At 36.8% G+C, this 18,310-nt stretch overlaps 1 protein-coding gene across 1 annotated transcript in view; it reads right to left on the bottom strand.

Annotated features, from left to right (window-relative positions):
- Positions 1-5,740: 5,740 nt before the first annotated feature.
- The window catches only part of CYYR1 (cysteine and tyrosine rich 1), a 92,880-nt gene continuing 80,310 nt past the window's right edge, over positions 5,741-18,310 (bottom strand). The window contains exons 3-4 of the mRNA XM_077118783.1: positions 17,872-18,029; positions 5,741-8,221 (exon numbers count right to left, since the gene is read on the bottom strand). Of these exons, the coding sequence (XP_076974898.1) occupies positions 8,088-8,221; positions 17,872-18,029 (292 nt within the window). The 3' untranslated portion in view covers positions 5,741-8,087. The remainder of the gene's footprint in view (positions 8,222-17,871; positions 18,030-18,310) is intronic.

An 18,310-nucleotide genomic window follows, 5' to 3' on the forward strand; every position in this document is an offset into this window, starting at 1 on the left:
AGTGTGGGAAGCTCTGGGACATTGGAGACCCTACATTGCCAGTAGTCTAGGCTTTAGGGTGGGTATATTCTTACCTTAGTGGTGACTAGTCAGTAGTTTCAGGAATAGGTCAAGCAGGCTCAGTATTCATTCATTCTCCATGACCATGGTGCCACTGAAATAGTGGACAATGACATTGCCACCATAAAGCTGCTACAGTGACAACAATATTGGAGGCTGAACACAGCAAACAAATTCAAAGATTCTGATGGTGGTCCCCAGCAGCATGGCAGGCAAAGTAACCCTCAAACAGACTTGAGCATTGCAAATATCCAGCCAAAAACATTCCGAAATGGGAGCTGAAGAGAAAAGAAATGAGAAGATGCAACCTGGTAGTGGAGAGGCCATAGCAAATATCCTCTAGAGTCTCTTAAATGTAATTATAGTTGGTACTTTGCATGAGCCTAGAAGTACTGTGGTAGCAAATGAGGCCCCAAATGGAAAAATATTTATTATACTGCTGTGGCCTGGAGACACATGAATTTTATAAATATTTTAATTTTGTCATTCATGCATATATAGCTTTGTGTGGGGCAGAAGTATTTTATGGCATTGATTACTGTAGAGTTATGTGGCTTGTGCAGAATTATGAGAAGACTAACATTTCCTTTTTTATCATTTAAAAAATTTTCTCTAACTTTTCTAGTACATCATTATTATGTAGTTTAATATTTTAATGCCTATATAGAATTCTAAACTGATCTTGATTTTCTCAAAACAAACCAAACATATATTACAGAAAACTCACAACTAATGCCTTAGGAATATTTAGATAATATGCAAAGTAGACATCAAATTTTGGTTGTTCTCCTACATATTTGCAGTAAGACATAGCTAGCCCTGAAAAATTAGTTGAGTTACATCATTTTGCATACATACCCTTCCTCTCTCTCCTTTCCAAAAATATTAACTCATTCATTTATCTTGGTCTAAGTGAAATATGGAGCATCCATGGAAAACATATAGTGGCTTCTAACATGTAGGTGAAAGTAATAACCTGGTACATAATTAAATGAAAACGTCTCATGGGACCAGATACTATATCAAAGATAAGAGACTCCTTTTCTTTGTCTCCTTCTAAGGTATACATGAAAACTGAAACCGATGAAGCCTAAATGATCAATTGCAACAGAAGTACAAAGAGAAGGATGTGAGTCATCAAGACAAGTATAAATCACGCACCTGGAATACAAACTATGGAAGGGCTGCTCCCACGATTGGCCCCAATGTTGATGCAGGTAGTTTTACAAATTAATATGCATGTGAACGTATTTCTTCACAGCATTAAAAAGCATGTTCTTACTGAAAGATATTTTTAGAACTTTGCAGGGACACATTTGCAGTTTCTTCACCTGCAAAATGGAGATAATAATAATACCTACAGCATGGTTTTGGGAGAGGATTAAACATAGATGAAATGTAAAGTGTGTAGAAGAGGGCTTGGCACAGTAAATGTATATTATTGTGATTGTCATTGTTGTTATTATTATGCTATTATTTAAGATAACAAATTTCTAGGAATGATTCCATTGAGAGTCATTTAAAAAAAAATACTATTTTTTTAAAACTGCTTTTCAGAACTTGGATGAATTTATTCTTGTTTTCCATGCTTATTATATAATAAAAGCCCCAAAGCTGGCTACTGTTTTCTTATTGACCACCTGTTTTCAGTTAGCTTTTGTTTCATTTGTTTCTTTTCAGAATATTCAGTAGTTTTTCACCTACTGAAGAAAAGGAAATGTGAAAACTATGGCATCTTATGTGAGTAAAAATGCATTTGGTAAATACATTGGACACTGCTTATAAAGTCTAAATTACATTAGCATACATCTTATTGAAATGTGACTTGTGAAACAATTCTTTTCTGGTATTTGGTTGGCATTTTTTGTATGTGAAAAATAAGAAGCTCAAGTTTAATTTGAAGAATTATAGAAGTGCCTCTCCCAAGTTAACATGGTGTTATGTCCCCACTGTCCCCACAAAATGAATCAGTCAAGATGAACATGCTCATTTACTTGAACAGACATATGTTAATAGAGTACTTAACAATCCAATCCAACTGTATTTGGATGGACATACATCATGAATGGAAAACTATGAAACTATGGTGTTTAGTCCAGTTCTCTGACCCACAACTAAGATTATGGATCTAACTTAGACTGTGCTACACACTATAAAGTCACTTCCTCTAGCTTTTAAAACTACCTTAATATTCTTTAATATCACATCATTATTTCTTGACTTAACAAATTAAAAAATGTATTGCATGTTTCAAATATTATGTAAGTGTCACCTATTTAGTACAAATGTTTAAGACACTCTTTGCTTTCAAAAGAGCTCATAGCCTTACAGGGAAGATGGATATTTAAGCAACTCAATTACAAGGTTATCAAAAAGGTACAAAACAGATATAAAGTAAAAGACATAGGTGTGAATAGTCAATTCTGTATGGAGAAATCACTTAAATCCTTGGAACAAAAGCTGTTTAGCTAGAACTTATCAGAGGAACATGTGTCTGCAGAGAAGAGGTGCTAAAATATAGAGGTAAGAGAGTTTGTGTCAAGTGTTCAGAGGGTGACAGGGGGCCCCAGGGGCTAGTTCTCCACATGCATTTTTCACAGACACAGCCAATGCTGCTGAACTCTGACTAATTGATCCTTCTGAACAGCCTTCAAGTTATTTACCAGTTATCAGAGAACATGATACACAAGATGTGTGATAATCAAGACAAACTGGCAATGAGCTACAAAAGTGGGAAAACCAGATCATTTGGTACTCTTTGGGTTTAGTAAAAAAAAAAGATTCCTTTTCTTTTCAGGTCAGGAGACAGTGGAAGATCTCTAGTCTTCTATTGCTTGTGACCAATTGTAATTAAAAAAAATGATGCACCTACTTTTTCCTTACATAGTAGAAATGGCAGGTGGCACCCACTGAAAGCTATTCATAACAGGGTTGAAAAAAGAAGGAGCAGAGCAGAAGGAGAAATTGAAGAGTCTAACTGTGAACAATTTTTCGACCAATTATCCCACAATGATGGGATTATGTTGAAGTCCCTACTTTTTCTGGTGGCATCTGACGTATGTCAGTGTATCATGGATTCAGACACAAAGGTAATAGGGAAGACACTTCGGAACATATGACTCATGTAAGTGTCACCCATGTAGTACAAATGTCTAAGACATTCTTTGCTTTCAAAAGAGCTTATAGCCTTACAGGGAAGATGGACGTTTAAGCAACTCAATTACAAGGTTATCAAAAAGGTACAAAACATATAAAGTAAAAGACTTTCTAGAGAAGGCAAACATTTCCAACCCTTGTTTCCACAGTTCCAAACATTTCCTTGAATTTGTTATGTTTCTGCATTTTTAGGGAAGATATTCAGGAAAAGGCTAGGTAGCAACTCTTGATGCATTGAACACTCATTTGGAAACTTGTCTTGGAAGTCTTTACTTGATGAAGATTAAATGTCTTGGAACAAAGTTGAAACAAATGTTAGAATGGGAACCATGTTAAGACTTGTCCATAGAGTATGTGGACCTCACTTCATACCCAATTGTGCTTTAGTATATTTCATAAATGAAGTTTATGAGAAACACGAACCCCATGTGCCTCTTTTTAACACCCTCTTAGGAATACATTTATCCAGTTAGTGTGGCTGTGTGAATGGTGTTAGCTCCATTCTACCTTTGTCAATTCAGTTAAAGCAATTTAATCACAGCCAAGTATGGTCCTGACATTCTTTCAGTTGCTGAGTTGGTAAGTTCTTATTAGAGGTTAGGTGTCCTTTTCTACACTGCCCAAACTCCAAATGATGAACTTAAGGAGAATGAAGAAAAATATCCCTGCTATGGTAGGTAGACCACTCAAATGCCCCCTAACTCTGACTGCCTCCTGGTATTCATACCGTTATGCAATCCTCTCCCCTATTGTGTGGACTGGATCTAATAACATGCTTCTTGGGAACAAAATATAGCAAAAGTGATGGAATATCACTTCCAAGATTAGGTTTTAAAAGTCTGTGACTTCCAGCTTGCTAGTGTTTTCTTATTTGCTGCCATATTCCCTTTCCATGGCTCTTCTTGCTTGCTTGCTCTGGGGAAGCAAGTTTCATATTTTGAGCTGCTTTATGTAGAGACTCATATGACAAGAAACTAAAGGTGGACTCTGGCCCACAATCAGTGAGCAACTGAGGCCCTCAGCCCAAAAGCATGCAAGGAACTGAACCCTGTTAATAATGATGCATGTCAGCAATCTTGGAAGCAGAGTCTCCCTCAACTGAATCTTGGAAGGCACTTTGATTGCAACCCAGAAGAGTCTGAGCCAGAGGACCCAGCTAAATCATACTCAAATTCCTGACCTATAGAAGCTGAGATAATATGTACTGTTGTGTCAAGCCAATAAGTTTTGGGTTAATTTGTTACACAGCCATCGACAGCTAAAACACCTACTTATAGAAGTTGTAAGGCTGGATAGAGACTGAGAAAAAAGAATGTGTATATTTATTTGTGTCTGATTGAGTCAAGAACCAGGATTCTGTGATAGATGTTCTATAGGCCATGTTTACAGTCATTGCAACAACCTTTGGCAAAGTAGGTATCATTCATGTATTTTGGATGAAACTGAGGTTATGGAGAGACCAGTTACTTGGCTTAGGTTGTATATCTAGAAGGTGTCAGAGATGAGAGACAAACTAAAAGAAAGTTGGCAAAATGGGTTTGGCTAAACAAGAACAAATTGGAAGTGGGGTGGATGATCAGTGATTGCTGCTTTCATTTTGTGACGGGAGCCAGATTGCAAAATAATAGAAGAGTGTGCCTCCAGGATGCCCAATGGGAAATTTTAGATAGCTGTGGAAGCTCCTGTGGTGGCTTATATAGCTCAGCAGGGTGACTGCAGAACTGATTAGACTCAGAACAGGCCGTGGTTCTGTCTCACAAGCTCCTGGACCAGTCCAGGGACTCTCTTCCACCATCATTCCTTCAGCTTTTGCAACAGCTTCTCCAGCCCTCATCTGGGTGGGCCTCTCATTGGTCATGGATTATGACCTTAAAAGTTCTATAATGGCCTCATTATACCCGTTTATTGAATGACATCACAATTAACTGGCAAAGCCCAGTTTCTTCTGGACAACTTCTGGACAGCTTCTAGGCAACTGGAGTGGGTTCTTTTACTTCTTTCTGATAACTCATTTTGTCTTACAAAGAGAATTTTCTAGAACACTTATGGGTGGCAAGGTGGCCATTAGCCACACATGGCTATGGAGCACTTGAAATGTGCCTAGTGAAGCTGAGGAACTGAATTATTCATTTCATTTCATTACAATTAATTTAAATCTAAATAGCCATACATAGCGGGTGGCTACTGTGGTGGATAGCTGTTCCAGAAGTTGCTGTTATTACATTGTTCTTTTTGTTAATTTATTTTGGGTTAATATATATAGAACATTTTCTATGTGCCAAGCAGCATACATGCAATTTTGTATAAATTCATCCAATTTTCATAAAACCCAAAGAAGCAGACTACATTATTTATGTTATACAAAATCAGAAGTGGAATCTCAGATTATATGATCTGTCTCAATTCACACAGACAAGAGCCAGGATTCAAAGTAATGTCTGGCTATCTTCATGTGTTTTCTATATAGATGAGTCAGGCTAAATCAGCAGGAAAGGAGGGTGAATAAAAAATAGACATAAGACGATTAAAATATAACCCTTGTTATAATGGGTTCTTTCATTTTATTGCTTATTGGAAGCACTTTGGCTACAGAAAATACATTAGTTTTTAAATAACCAAAATCCAAAGCTTTCACATCGTATACTATTTTTCCCCAAGAAGCATCAGTTATGAAAACAATCAGTAAACTCCAAAAGTCTACGCTGAAAATGTGCACATTTACGCTATTGTGACATTAAACATATACAGTAAAAATACTCCTCTATTGTGGACTTCTGGATTTGTGATAATACCTATAAGGGAGGCCATAAACAATTCAAAGAAGAAAGATGGTGTGGAATGCAATGACTCCTACTTGGGCAATGTTTTCAGAACACAGGAGGCATGCAATAAATGTTTATGGACAGTGGAGATGATGAGAATTTAACTTCCACAGGCCCTTTCCTCTTCATTTTTCTCAAGGAATATATGGCCAACGTTCTGAAAATCATGGAGACCCTGACACTTTGAGCTGCAAAGCTGCAGTGTAACTGGGTCTGATCACACTTGCAGAGAAGTAATAAATTAAAACATGTACTGTTAAAATTGTGCTAAAATCCTTATGTACAAAAGAGAGACCTTCACTATAAAAGGCTGGAACTCTTGAATGCTTTATGTCTTCATAATTAAGAAAATCCTCAGTGCTTGGTAACCAAGCAAGTCATTCAAACAAATGTGGACTTCAAGACCTCCCTGACAATTTTTCAGGCATCTCAATGAAATAATGTACGACTTAAGATATTTCTTTTTCTTTTTGTTTTTGCATGGGCAGGCACTGGGAATCGAACCCAGGTCTCCAGCACTGCAGGTGAGAACTCTGCTTGCTGAGCCACCATGGCCTGCCCTAAAATATTTCTTTTGATTGTTTTATTTCATAAGATTTTTAGTACTGTTTTGGGGTTTTATTGAACTATGGTAATGCTACTGGATTAAACATTTTAAATTTAAGTGCAAAATAGAACAAAAATCTCATCATCTAGTCTCAATATTTGCTCAATGTATAATTTTTTAATACATGAAAGAATATAAATAAAATATAAATGTTAAGGCCACTTGCAGCAAAATATGGCACATTAGAATTATTTATTAAAGCTTTTATACTTAAAAAAAGATTTGCATTTTGCTCAAAGGTAACTTTTTGATGTCACTATATTAACCATTCCATCAACTGTATAAGTATTCTAAGGAAATAGATTATCAAAATTTTATAAAAGAGAAAGAAAAATCTGTCTAAACTACATTTGAATGGAATGCCATAGAGAGAATCCAAATTCATTTCTTCCTCTTAAATCTGTTTATAAAGTCTGCATTGCATCTTCTTCATGGTTTGGTTTTGAAATTTTACTCCCTGATGTAAAATATAGTGGCAATATTTGGTTTTACATATTTTGTTCTGAAGTAAAGTATTTGTTGCCTATGGAACTTGACAAAAATGTTTTAACCTTGTTCATAGTCCGTTAAACAAAGCCAGATGACTTTTAGGTGGCAGTCGCTAGCATTTAAGAGTTCTTGGCTTTAAGCAGCAGTTGAATCCTTCTCATCCTATTTTAACTGTCAAATTAAGCAGATAGCATTCAACTATTCCTGTTATTTTCACCATGGAAGCAATGAAATTCACTTCATTCCCACCTAAAACATGATCAGAACTTTTAGGGTCCAAAGGACCCTCTACTATTTGAATTAGGTATCACTTCTATAGCTTTTCTTTACCAGAGAGTCAGCCAGGTTTTGTCAGAAAAGTCTTAGTAATAGGAAGCTTCACAAAGCAATATCACCAGTAAGGAAGCTCTAATTGTTAAAATGATCTTTCTTATACCAAAACCCAAGTTCCTTCCCTGTAACTTCTAATCAGTGCCTCAAACAGAGTAAGGTTCTTAGGCATTCCAAATGCATTGAGTGATGAAGGTAAGATTGAACCATTCTAGTTCTGCCTTTTAAAGCCACATAGAATAAAGTTGTTCTGTAAGCCAGACCACTCCTTGTCCTACACAAGTCTTTTTCCCAGGATCAATATTGCTGTTTCCTACACCTATTCTTTAATTACATGATTCTCAGATGTTTTGTCAATTTTACTTTTCTCTGAATGTGCTTAATTAAGTTGACCAGTAAACCTCTTAAAATGCAGTCCCAGAGAACCAAGCATAACAGTTCAGTTGGGGTCAGCTCTGAGCAGGATAGAAACCCTGGATCTCTAAGCCTGGACAATCCACCTGAAATAGTATCTGACTCACAAAGTAGTCTTTTGAGGAATCTTTTCCTGCCTGCTTATGAGTAGAGGCATTTTGTTCTGAGCAAGATCACTGATGGACACATGTTCTGCTCTAGAAAAGGAATTATTTCCCTGAATTTCCAGGATAAGGAGGAGGTGGAGAATGCTGTGCTGAAGCCTGCAGTGTCGGGGAGTATGGTGGAGGCAAGTCTGCAGAGTATTCCATCTCGTGGTCATAATTATAGGGGGGTGGTGCCACTGAAAAAGAAAAAGAAAAGAGCATCAGACATGTGTCAAAGATTATCATGCTACTGCATTTAAGACACTGGATGAGGTTCTTTGGGAGGGAACATACAATACTTTTGGCCTGGAAAAAGATCAGTGACAGGCTGTATGAAAGGGGAAGTGCTATAAAATGTGGTGCCCGAAAACATTTGGCCCAAAACATTTGGGCCAAAATGTTTTGAATTGGTGGCTTAGGGAAAGTTTCTTGGAAATATGAGGTCAAAGGGGCAGATAGAGAAGGGGCTAAGGGACAATTCAAGTTTGAGGAAAAACACGGAAGCAGGAGAGCACTTTGATTGAAGGAAAAAGTACATGGAAGGGAGAAAAGGGAAAACATTGATTGTGTTTTTGTCATTATCATGGTGGGTTCAGTGGCCATGTTAGGGGGACCGTGTGGGGTAGAGATAGCAGAGATATTTGAATATGAAAGTGACAAGCTCTGAGCTGCACTTGGAGAACACGGTTCTCGCAGCAGTATGTACTGAGATGAACTGAAGAAAAGGTGAGGTGATGTAATAGAGCATTTGAGGGATTACAAGGTCTCATGGCAGTGAGAGACACAAGGACATGTCCTCCGGGAGCTGGGTGCTTAGGTGATGAATGGATAGGTAGAGGACGGGTAAAAGAGTGAAAGACGATGTGGAGCTATTGGGTTCCCATGACAGAAAAGAACAAGCGACATTTTAGCCAACTTTTTTCTAAATATTTTCTAAATTGTGCTCTTACCAATAAACTTATGCTAGTGTTCTCTGATAAACATGCTTGTCCAAACACAGCACCTCAATCTACATGCAGGCCCAGACTGCTTTCTTCCCCCCACCCCCACCCCATGCCCCCAATCCCTTGAGCTTGCCTTTCTTTACTAAGAACTCAATGCTTCAGGCCATTTGCTACTCGCCCTATATTCATAGTTGGCCTCCCTATGAATATAAAGGACTCAATCTAATCAGGATTGAATCACCCCGGCAAAGAAGGCAGAGCCCTACAACTGGGTAGGATGGCCTCCAGCACTGTTCAGGTGGAAGAAGGCTTTGCATGCCTCCAGTGGGCTGAGCAGGCTGACCGTAGGGGGCAGAGCCCTGGACAGAATACAGCAATAGTTTATCCACAACTCCTTCGGAATGCCTCCGTGATCCTTGGAGTTAGGCTGCTTCAAGCTTTGTTTTCTAGAACCAAGTGGAATAATTCCTGTGGAGTCTAAATGCATAGTTCTTTGGCATTACACCCACTCCTTTGCTTCATTATGCCTAGGAGGACTGAGACAAAGAGATTTATAATAAACTTCATCTAAGCCAAGAAATAAAACACTGCAGCCTCCATGTAAAATAGGAAGTTACAGCTGGATATCCACTCAGCTGGTTCTTATAGGCATGTGGTTCAACGTTGCTTTTATGTTGGAACTTCTCATTTCTTCCCTCTGGAGGGGCTCTAAATCATTATCACGAAGCCAGAGCGTGTGTAACAAAGTGTTTATATTTTGCCATCTGCATAAAAACTGCTGGAGCACCTTTCAATGAGAGTCCCTACACAGTTTATACAGCTGCACGTTGAACATGAAAATTGAGATAGGAAACTGTTCTTTCTTTCATATAAGCTTTGAATCTTGATAAAGTGATAGTATAATCCTGAAGAGCAATAATTTGAGGACTATCCACCATGAAATAAACATGGTGCCTCTTTCATGATATTACCATTGGGAGAAACTTTGAAATAATATTGGCATAATTGTGGACTGTGCAATTTTTTTTCCTCTTGCAGATGGTATGGTTTCACTTTGTGAGACAGCAATTTTAGAATTCCAGATTAATTTAAGTCAAGCCATTTTTTTAAAAATGTACAGATATAGGTAAAGCTATGGTGCTTTTGAAATTCTTTCATAACATATTCCAATTCTCTGAGCTAGACAGGGTAAATATGTCATCTGTCCTCAATGTTTGAATATAGCTGTGTACAATACTAAAAGATTCTTGGGTGCTGTGAAATGTAGAGAAGAAATTTTATGTTTTCAACACACTTAGGCCAATATCTCTAAAGCTAATGTAGGGGGAAGGTGCATGGTATTATAAAAATAGTGCACCATTATTTTAGGAAACTTGGAAACAGAGGAAAATCATCCATAATTTTGGCACCCCTATTTAACAAATAATATCTTCTAGCTTGTTTTTCATTTGTGTATATTTATATAATCTTTATTGTTTATGGCTACATAGTATTTCACTAACTGTTCACTTATTTTAAGTGTAACAGTAGTTTTTGTTTTTTTTTTTTTTACATGGGCAGGCACTGGGAATCGAACCCGGGTCCTCGGGCATGGCAGGCAAGCACTCTTACATGCTGAGCCACTGTGGCCTGCCCAACAGTAGTTTTTATTATTTCAAATAATGGTGTGATGAATACCTTCTTACACATAAACATTTTCTTATTTTGAATTATTTCTTTAGAATAAAATTCCAGGAATTGACTAATGGGCTCAAATTGCATGTACATTTTGGTGCTTAAAGTATACTGTAAAACAATTTTTAAAATAGTTGTTTCATCTTATAATGGTATCAATAAGGTATAGAGGTATGTTGTCATTCAACATTTTCTAATTTAATAAGTGAAAAACATTACTGTTTTTTCGAATTTCTTTGTTTCAACATTGTTTCGCATCTTTTCTACTATTTGTAATTCATATTGATTGACTTTTTTGTGTGTTCCAGACTAATAATTTATAAACTGGGATCTTAATTAAAATTAAGATATAATGAAGATATTAAGATATAAATAAGATTCAATTAAAGATACATAAGTACATATCTTTTCTTCTAACAACTCTTTGTTAAAATAGCTTATTTTCTTTTATAATCTTTACCTTATTGGCATAATGGAGTTTAAAGCTTGCGTGTAGCAGAATAATCATTCTTCATCTTTTTATCTCAGTTTTCTTAGATTCCTAATTCACATGGTTGTTGAAAGCTTCAGTTATAGGGCATCTAATATAATTTCCAGCTCCCTGATAGGTGTTCAATTAGTGTTAAGCCCTCTAACATTTTTCTTAATAAGGGTGTTTGTAAATACTTGTGTATTGTATTGCTACTCTTTGTATTTCATCATATGTTATACTAACATACTAGCCTGCATTTATTAAATGTCTGGTATGTTCTAAGTAATGTGCTAGGAACTTCACATACTTAAACTCTCATCCTTGCATCCCTGCAGTCTAGGTTATGGTTGGTATGTAAACTGACACTAATTATTTTCTATTTCGTAGTTTTAACAACTTAGTATTTTATGTTATTGTATTATATTATCTGAATTTTGTCTCAGTTAGTCTCTTTAATTTTCTTTGCATACAATATAACATCTACAAATCATGATCTTGATGATATGCAAGTTGAAATCTTCTACCCAGCTTACCATCTACATTAATATCAATTTACCATTCAAAGGATTTCATCATTATAATTGAACCATCTTAAGAAAACCCTTGACCAGAAAGATTCATTTGAGAAAGTGTTTATTGTTCATTGTAACCTGATGAATTTTCCCAGCTTTCCTCCACTCCCTTTCACTTTGATTGTTGGAACTCAAAATCTATCTTCAGAAGAGTCCTTTGTATCCTTATACTCTTTTCATTTCCTTCATCCCATTATTCTAACTCACAATTTAAGGAAGATCTCTTCTGATTGTGTCTCTCTTTTCTGAGAAATAAGATCTGTTGAGAACACCTACTGAGAATGAAAAGAACTGAGGAGTTTTTTGAGTTTTAAGATGACAGAAAAATGGGTGAAACAGGTGTCTCAAGAAGTGGAAATGAACATTTACCTCACCTTTCCACTCTAATTGAAATCAGATTTTCCATTAGATGGCTTTCTCTGCACTTCTCAAATAAGAGTTGTTTTTTCTCCTACATCTTATAAACCTTACGGCCTAAAGGTGTACTTGGTGTTCTGACATTTTTCAAACCTTTGTCTGTTCTCCCTCTTTAAAAATCTGAGCTTTCTCTTAGGAACACTTCATCAGATTATATTACTTTCTACTGATCCTTTCTACAGATTTTCCTGCCTCCAAACCCACATTCACTGAAGATTTATCATTGGGCCCACTGTCTTTCTTTCTTCCATGACTTCTGTTATTATTTGTGGTCGTATCAACATCCGCATAATCATGCCTCTCAGTACCTTGACGTTTTTGCTTTAATAATCTTGCTCTTAGACATGTTGTAACCAATAATGACACCAATTTGTACATGTGACTGAAGCCCTTTATCTAGAACACCATTCTACCAAATCTTGGACTGCACTTGGATTTTCAATTTACGATGATATTTAAAACAAAACAAAACAAAACAGATTAAACTAATGCCAACTCTTTCATGTTGTCATGTCTCTCTTTATGCAGCTTAGATTTTCAGTCTATCATGAAATGTATTCCTTTGCACCTGGTATCAACTTGCTTATCTATTTCTCTCCTCACTGCTTGGTGAAAGCCCAACCTTGATTAAATGACCATACCAGTAAGTGTGGTGGCCTTGGTATTGCTTGGAAAGTAAACATTTCTTTAGGCATTTCACTTTCCCATCTCTGTGATGACTGTTTCATGTTTTCTTCTCTCTCATTAAATCTCAGACACCTCCTCAACCCTCATCACTTTCAACAGGTGCTTGCTTCTTATTTCACTGAGAAAATAGACATAGTCAGAAGAGAATGCTCATGTTCTGACTGCCAAATCTATAACCTAATGCATCTGTGTCTATGTGCCTCCAGCTATAATGAATAAATTATCCCTGATCCCATCTAATTCTGGCCCCTTTATTTGCATATAGGATCCCTTTCTTTCTCTTCCCCAAGGACTTTGGTTTTTAATACTACCTCTATCTTCAGCATCATCAGCTTTCCCCTACACTGGATATTTTCCACCATCAGTATACTAGCAAAATATAAGATACCATGATCTGGATTTTCTCAATGACGAAAAACTCTCCTGATTCCATGGCTACCCCAATATTCTTCTCCTGTACATGGCAAAAATCATTTTCAAGAATTCTACAATTGTTAGAGCTATTTCACAGGAGAATGAATTCATAAAGTTTTCCTGCAGCATCAATTTTGTAGTATAATTAATATGATATCTGAAAAGGCTTTCTCACTTCCATGAAATACAGTTTCTCTCATGTTTGAATTCTCTGACTTATACCGAAAGATATTTCCTGGGTGAAGCTTTGATCACGGTTATTGCATCCATTTTGTTTCCCCCATTATAAGTTGCATCTACAAGGTGAAGGTATTTTCATAGACGCAGCGATTATAGAGATACTTTTCAGTACGAATTTTTGATCTGTAAATAAATTATGTGTCAGATGAAGGTTTGCTTTTATCATACTCAGTACAAGCACAGGGGTTTTCTTGAGTATGAGTTTTGTGGAGTCTGAGACATGATGAATACATGAAGATTTTCCCACCTTTAGTATATATGCTAATAAGATTGCCAACATTTATGAATTCAATGTTGCAAATGGAATTTTGACTTAATGAAGTATTTCCCAAAGATTTTGAAGATCAGCTATTTAATAGAATGTTGCTCAATATAAGCTTGTTGTATATTTTCTCAGGCTAAATTGGGGCAGTGGGCATCTGGAAAGAATAGTACATACATGAAGTTGTGTCCTTAGAGTAACATGCACATAAGGACACGATGTCTATCTGCTCATCTCTTGTGCATTTAATTTTAATCACCTCTCCAAGGTTTTAGTTTTGCTACTGTGCAGCTACTATTCTTCTCCTTGCAGCTAACAAGAAATCTGTAGGAGGACACTTTAAAATCATGTAAAATCTTATTCCCCAGCAAACTTTCCCCACACTAGACTTAGCATCCATTGATGATTCATGGATAATAACTTCAAAATGATGATTTTTCCAACTCTACAACTCCCTTTTACATTTACCAGTTGGTATTCTTAGGTAAGGTATAGCCCCCTCTTCTCCATTGTTTACGTATCTGTCTACTTGTTTACCTATCTATTTAATATCAGGGGACTTAATAACATACAACAAATTTCATTTTTTCTTGACAGCATTAATATCCTTTATTTTCCCTTTGTTGGCATTTGGTTTTTACATCTTTGTCAGGCCTTTTGTTTTTGGCTTTCTGCTTTTTTTTTTCTTTTTTTTTTTTTTGCAGGTATGTAAGCATCATCCAAACTTACTGTCTTAAGAAGGATTAAAATAATCACTTTCCTTTGTTTACACTTAAGTTCTGGAAAGTAGTAGAAATATCCACTAAAACTTGACAAATAACTCTTAACTTCACACCAATAATTTAAAAAAATAATTGCAATGAAAGAGAACACCTATTCATTCTACCCTGTATATAGATATGGTAGGAATGGAAACTTTATTTTGGAAAATCACTGTCAAAGTGTTAGTTGTGGCAGCTGAATGACATTTTCTTGGCAATCTGCTCTTCAGTATAGAGTAATAATATTGACTGTTAGGTTTCCCACTGAGTGCTTTCACCAGGGGATAAGATAACCTTCGCTAAATTATTTTCTCCTCATTTGTCTGGCCCCCAGGCTGTACAACTATACAAGATAACAAGTACGGTTGTTATCTCCATTATCAAGAGTTAATTAATTAATGTGGGTAAAAGCATTTTGTATTTCCACAAATGAAAGATTTTGAAAAGCATTCAATGCCATTATGTGTTATATTCTGATCCTTTAAGTAAAAGCTTAATTAGTGACTTTGAGGAGAAAAGGAGAAGTAATCAAGCACATTATATTTTCAAAGACCTATTCTTTGTGCAGCAAAATACTTCTGCCATAAGGTTTATGTTTCTTGCATTATTCAGTTCCCAGAACAAAGTGTTTATTGAGAATGTAACATGCCATTGTGACCCACCAGCATAAATGATGTCAGTGTAAAGTCTAAAAACATGTTTCCATACATGAATTAGAAATCTCAAATCCAAGAAAACACAAAACCTCACATTAAAATAGCTACATTTTGTGTTTTCTATTCTAATTTTATTCAAGGTTTGGACTTACAGAAGGCTGCAATGAATTATGAAATAAAGTATTCTATAAAAATCTTTTGAAAATTTATTTTAACCACAGTTTTCATGGCAAGCAAAAGTTTATCTTTCTGCTTTCTTATCTCTGCTATCTCTGCTATTAATGTCTTTGCTTGGTCTTCCTCTTTCCTCAGTTCTTCTGCTGGGTTATATGAGTTGACCCAGGGGAAAAATGGGGAGGGGTGAAAAATAAAAAAATAATTCCTTCTATTGTTATCTTATACTCTAGTTCCAACATCTTTAAACCAACTCCAACAACATTCTGGGCAATTTGGCAAGAGTCAAAATTGCAAATTGATGTTGTAGTGGGTAGAAGCTACAGATTCCAGAGGGAGAATTTAAGGTAAGTTCCTTAGGTATTAAGCTATGACTAAATCAGGTCTTGCCATGAATTGAGTTCTTCTTCCATTCAGCCAGATGCTGAGTGCCTACTACGTGGCAGGCATGGTCTTATGTGCTTGGGAGAGAGTAGTGAGCAAAATAGACAAATAGCCCTGCCTTATGGCGCTAATTGTTTTGAAGAGGGGCATGGACAATAAACAATAAGCATAATGATTAGGTGAACTGTATGATATCACTGAAGCTGAAAAGGCACAATGAAAAAATTGGAGCAGGGAAATGAAGATTAGGGTACTGTGGGGAAGGGCACATGACAATCTTAGGGTGATCATGACAGGCCTCATTCAGGAAGTGACATTTGATCAAATACTTGCATTATGTCTGATAATCCATGTTCCAGGCAAAGCTCTAGGATAGTAGTGTTCTCTGTGTGTCCAGGGAGCAGTAAAGGAAACAGTGTGATTGGACACAGATGAGCAAGGGGGAAAGGAGAAGGAAATTAGATCAGAGGAATTAGAAGAGGGGCTGATATATACAGGGCCTTGAAGATCCCTCTAAAACCTTTGGCTTTACTTGGGATAAAATGGGGGATCCACTGGCTTTGACTCTTACTCTGGATGAAATGGGAAGCCACTGAAATATTTGAGCAGAAGAGTGATATGATTAGACATCTACTTTTTTCTTTTTTCTTTTTTTTAAACATGGGCAGGCACTGGGAACCGAACAGGGGTCTCTGGCATGGCAGGAGAGAATTCTACCACTGAGTCACCATTGCCTGCCCTTAGAGATCTACTTTAAAAGGACCACTCTGCTACTGTGTCAAGAGTAGACCCTAGAAGACCAAGGGTGGTTGCTGCAAGAACAGGTAGGATGCTATCATGGTAATGCAGGTAGCTGATGGTGGATTTCAGCAGGGGAAAACAATAGGTATTATAAGAAGTAAGACAATATCTACTCTTGAAGTTAGCAGACAAGTTTTTCTGGTAGATTGCATGTGGTTTTGAGGAAAAGAGTACAGCCAAGGATGGCTTCAAGGTTTCTGGCCTGAGCAATTGAAAGGATAGAGAAGCCATCAGTTGAGGTAGGGAAAGCTGTGGGTGCAGGAGGATTTTGGATGGAAGATCACCAATTCAGGTTTGAGCATGTTAAGTTTGGGGTATCTGTTGGACATCCAGGTGGAGCTGTCCAGTAGGCAGTGGGACGTATGAATCTGAAATTTAGGAAGGATGTTGGGGCTGTAAATATATAACTTTGGGAGGACATTAGTATATAGGTAATACTTACTACACTGAGGCCAGATGAGACAACCAGAGAAGTAGATATAAATACAGTATGGAAGAAGACACAAGACTGAGTCCTGGGAGACTCCAATATGAAGAGACTGGAGAAGGGGAAGAACTTACAAAAGTGGAACAGGAGAAGTGACCATTCACCTTCATCTGAAATTTGTTCCATCCAGTTGAGCAGATGACAACGAAATGGATAAGAGAGGAAGTTACGATTAGAGAATTGATACACAGAGTGGAATGCACGTAGAAGCTTCCCTCCTCCTTTTCTATAAGGACTGAGAGAGATCACATGAGTGTGAATGGTAAATTATCTTCTAAAGGGTGTGCTAAGTTTAGAACTTGACCTAATTTTACAGTTAAATTGTATTATGTACAGGTTGAACTAGAAAGCACTATTACAATCATCTAATGCAAAATATAGCACGCTGTTTATCGAATCACATGCATTTAATATATGCAGAATGTCTAGAAAGTTCTCTATAAATACTTGTCACATTATTAATATATTACCTTTGCTTCTAGTTAAGAAGTTTAATATTATGTTAAAACATATGAAAACTTTCAATGCTTTTTCTCAAGGTGCATATATCTATTGATTCAGAAGCCAGGTTCTCAGACATATAACTAACTTTATAATTATTTGACAGAACTCACTGGCAGGTAGACACGGTGGGTGTGCATTGCCTATATATCTTATCTCTGGCAGAATGGCAATTGTAGTACATGAGACAAACATTGAAAGTGTGAATATCTTTAAATATGAGATAGATCTTGTTACTTGGAGCCCAGTGGTCTCTATTTAAACTGGAGTTTCAATCCATATTGACCTTATACAATTGGAGATTATTTCAGGAAGGATCTTTTATGTTTCGTTCTTGCTCCAGATGGTAGAACATGACTAAGAAACCCAATTCTTCCTACAGGGGTAAGTGGTGGGCTTACCAGGATAGGAGGAGATGGCGTTGATGTGGGTGGCCCTGATGACACCCACCCGGGGCCTGCGGTTGCTCTTCATGCACATGCAGATGCAGATGGCAATCCCGGCTATAACCCCCATGATGAATACGATTCCAAACACGATGCCAGCAATGGCAGTGCCCCTGAAGTGGAGAAGCAAATGTGCGATGATTGGAAAGTACACTTACTGAAAGACCTTGGAATACAACTGCATAACTACATGACAAGTGTTTCCTTAATGCTCTTAAGTATAATGTTCATTTGTTTGTTTGTTTTTTAAGAGGGAATTCCCTGAATAAGTCAAGCAAGTGGTCTTCTGTATTTCAGTGTCCAAGAAACATTATAAACCTTTAGGGAACACACTTCCAGCACAGTTAAGTCATCATTCGGATTCCAGTTTTAAAAATTCATATATTTATATAGG

The sequence above is a fragment of the Tamandua tetradactyla genome, chromosome 10 (genome assembly GCF_023851605.1).
Source record: "Tamandua tetradactyla isolate mTamTet1 chromosome 10, mTamTet1.pri, whole genome shotgun sequence".
Classification (NCBI taxonomy): domain Eukaryota; kingdom Metazoa; phylum Chordata; class Mammalia; order Pilosa; family Myrmecophagidae; genus Tamandua; species Tamandua tetradactyla.